Raw genomic sequence first — 1,457 nt, 5'->3', positions numbered from 1 at the left:
GTCGACCGCGGTGGGTTTAAATATTTGAGGCAGAATGTTCGTGCCTCACCGCGGTTTACCGTGGTCCATAATGGTCATGGTGGGATGTAAAATCTAAGGCATAATGTTTGCGTTCCACCGCGGTTCACCGCGATCGCGGTGCTAGTGTTTTTTTTTATGAAGTTACGTGAACACACTAATAACAACACTTGTGGGTTGCCTCCCACGCAGCGCCTGATTTAACATCGCGGCATAATGCAAACATTTGATCATCACTCCTCAGTCTCATACTGGGGCTTTTCCAAAGTGATTACCACTTTATCCCCTTTTTCTTCAGCCATTCCAAGGTAATGTTTCAACCTTTGCCCATTTACTGTGAACTTATTTGTCCTATCTTCTGATTCAATCTCTACAGCTCCACTTAAGAACATTTACACCACTCTGAAGGGTCCTGACCATCGGGACTTTAACTTACCCGAAAACAATCTCAATCTCGAGTTGTACAGCAACACTAGATCTCCGGGTTTGAAGTTTCGATCCAAGATGTGCTTATCATGCATTAATTTCATCCTTTCTTTGTATAATCTAGCACTCTCAAAAGCCTGGAACCTGAATTCCTCGAGCTCATGTAACCCAGTGACTCTGTTAGTACCTGTTGTCTCCATGTCTAAGTTCAACTACCGCAATGCCCAAAGTGCTTTATGCTCTAGCTCAACTGGGAGGTGGCATGCCTTTCCAAATACCAATTTGTACGGTGACATACCAATTGGGGTTTTGAAGGCTGTGCAGTACAACCACAATGCATCATCCAACTTCTTTGCCCAGTCAGTCCTTGTTGCATTCACTGTTTTTGTGAGGACACTTTTAATCTCCCTGTTGGACACTTCAACTTGCCCGCTCGATTGTGGGTGGTACGGGGTGGTCACTTTATGACGAACTCCATATTTTTCCAACAGCCGTGCGAACGCTCTATTGCAGAAATGAGTTCCGCCATCACTGAATATAGCTCTTAGGGTACAAAAACGTGTGAAAATGTTCTTCTTTAGAAAGCCCGTTACCCCTTTAGCATCATTGGTCGGGAGAGCCACCACTTCGACCCACTTGGAGACGTAGTAAACTGCTACCAATATGTATTTATTACCATACGAGCTGACAAATGGCCCCATGAAGTCGATCCCCCACATGTCAAAAATCTCCACCTCTTGAATTGTGGTCATTGGCATCTCGTGTCTACGAGATATGTTGCCAGTCCTTTGGCATTCATCGCAGTTTTTAACCCAAGAATGGGCATCCTTGAATAGAGTAGGACAGTACAAGCCCGACTCCAACACCTTAGCTGTTGTCCTAATTCCTCCAAAGTGTCCATCATATGGTGAAGCATGACAAGCATGCAAAACAGAATGTTGATCTTTGTCGGGGATACACCGCCGGATCATGTTATCTACATATATTTTAAACAATAGAGGCTCATCCCAATA

The 1,457-nt window shown here is 44.4% G+C and overlaps 1 protein-coding gene across 1 annotated transcript; it reads right to left on the bottom strand.

The window, feature by feature from the left end:
- Positions 1–251: 251 nt before the first annotated feature.
- LOC142170245 (uncharacterized) lies at positions 252–644 on the bottom strand. Its single transcript, XM_075232100.1, has 2 exons — positions 455–644; positions 252–388 (listed from the first exon to the last, which is right to left on the bottom strand). Exons 1-2 carry the CDS (start codon positions 642–644, stop codon positions 252–254), a joined length of 327 nt encoding a protein of 108 aa, XP_075088201.1.
- Positions 645–1,457: the final 813 nt, after the last annotated feature.

Source organism: Nicotiana tabacum, chromosome 16 (genome assembly GCF_000715075.1).
Source record: "Nicotiana tabacum cultivar K326 chromosome 16, ASM71507v2, whole genome shotgun sequence".
Lineage (NCBI taxonomy): Eukaryota > Viridiplantae > Streptophyta > Magnoliopsida > Solanales > Solanaceae > Nicotiana > Nicotiana tabacum.
The sequence above is the reverse complement of the archived record's forward strand: the minus strand, read 5'-3'. Positions and strand labels throughout refer to the sequence as shown.

What these genes read in the sequence shown, in the direction of transcription:
- LOC142170245 (XM_075232100.1), bottom strand. Translation starts at nt 644, where the DNA reads ATGGAGACAACAGGTACTAACAGAGTCACTGGGTTACATGAGCTCGAG. An exon ending in GAGATTGAGATTGTTTTCGG is followed by an intron (nt 389 to 454) that starts GTAAGTTAAAGT and finishes GTGGAGCTGTAG; the next exon opens with AGATTGAATCAGAAGATAGG.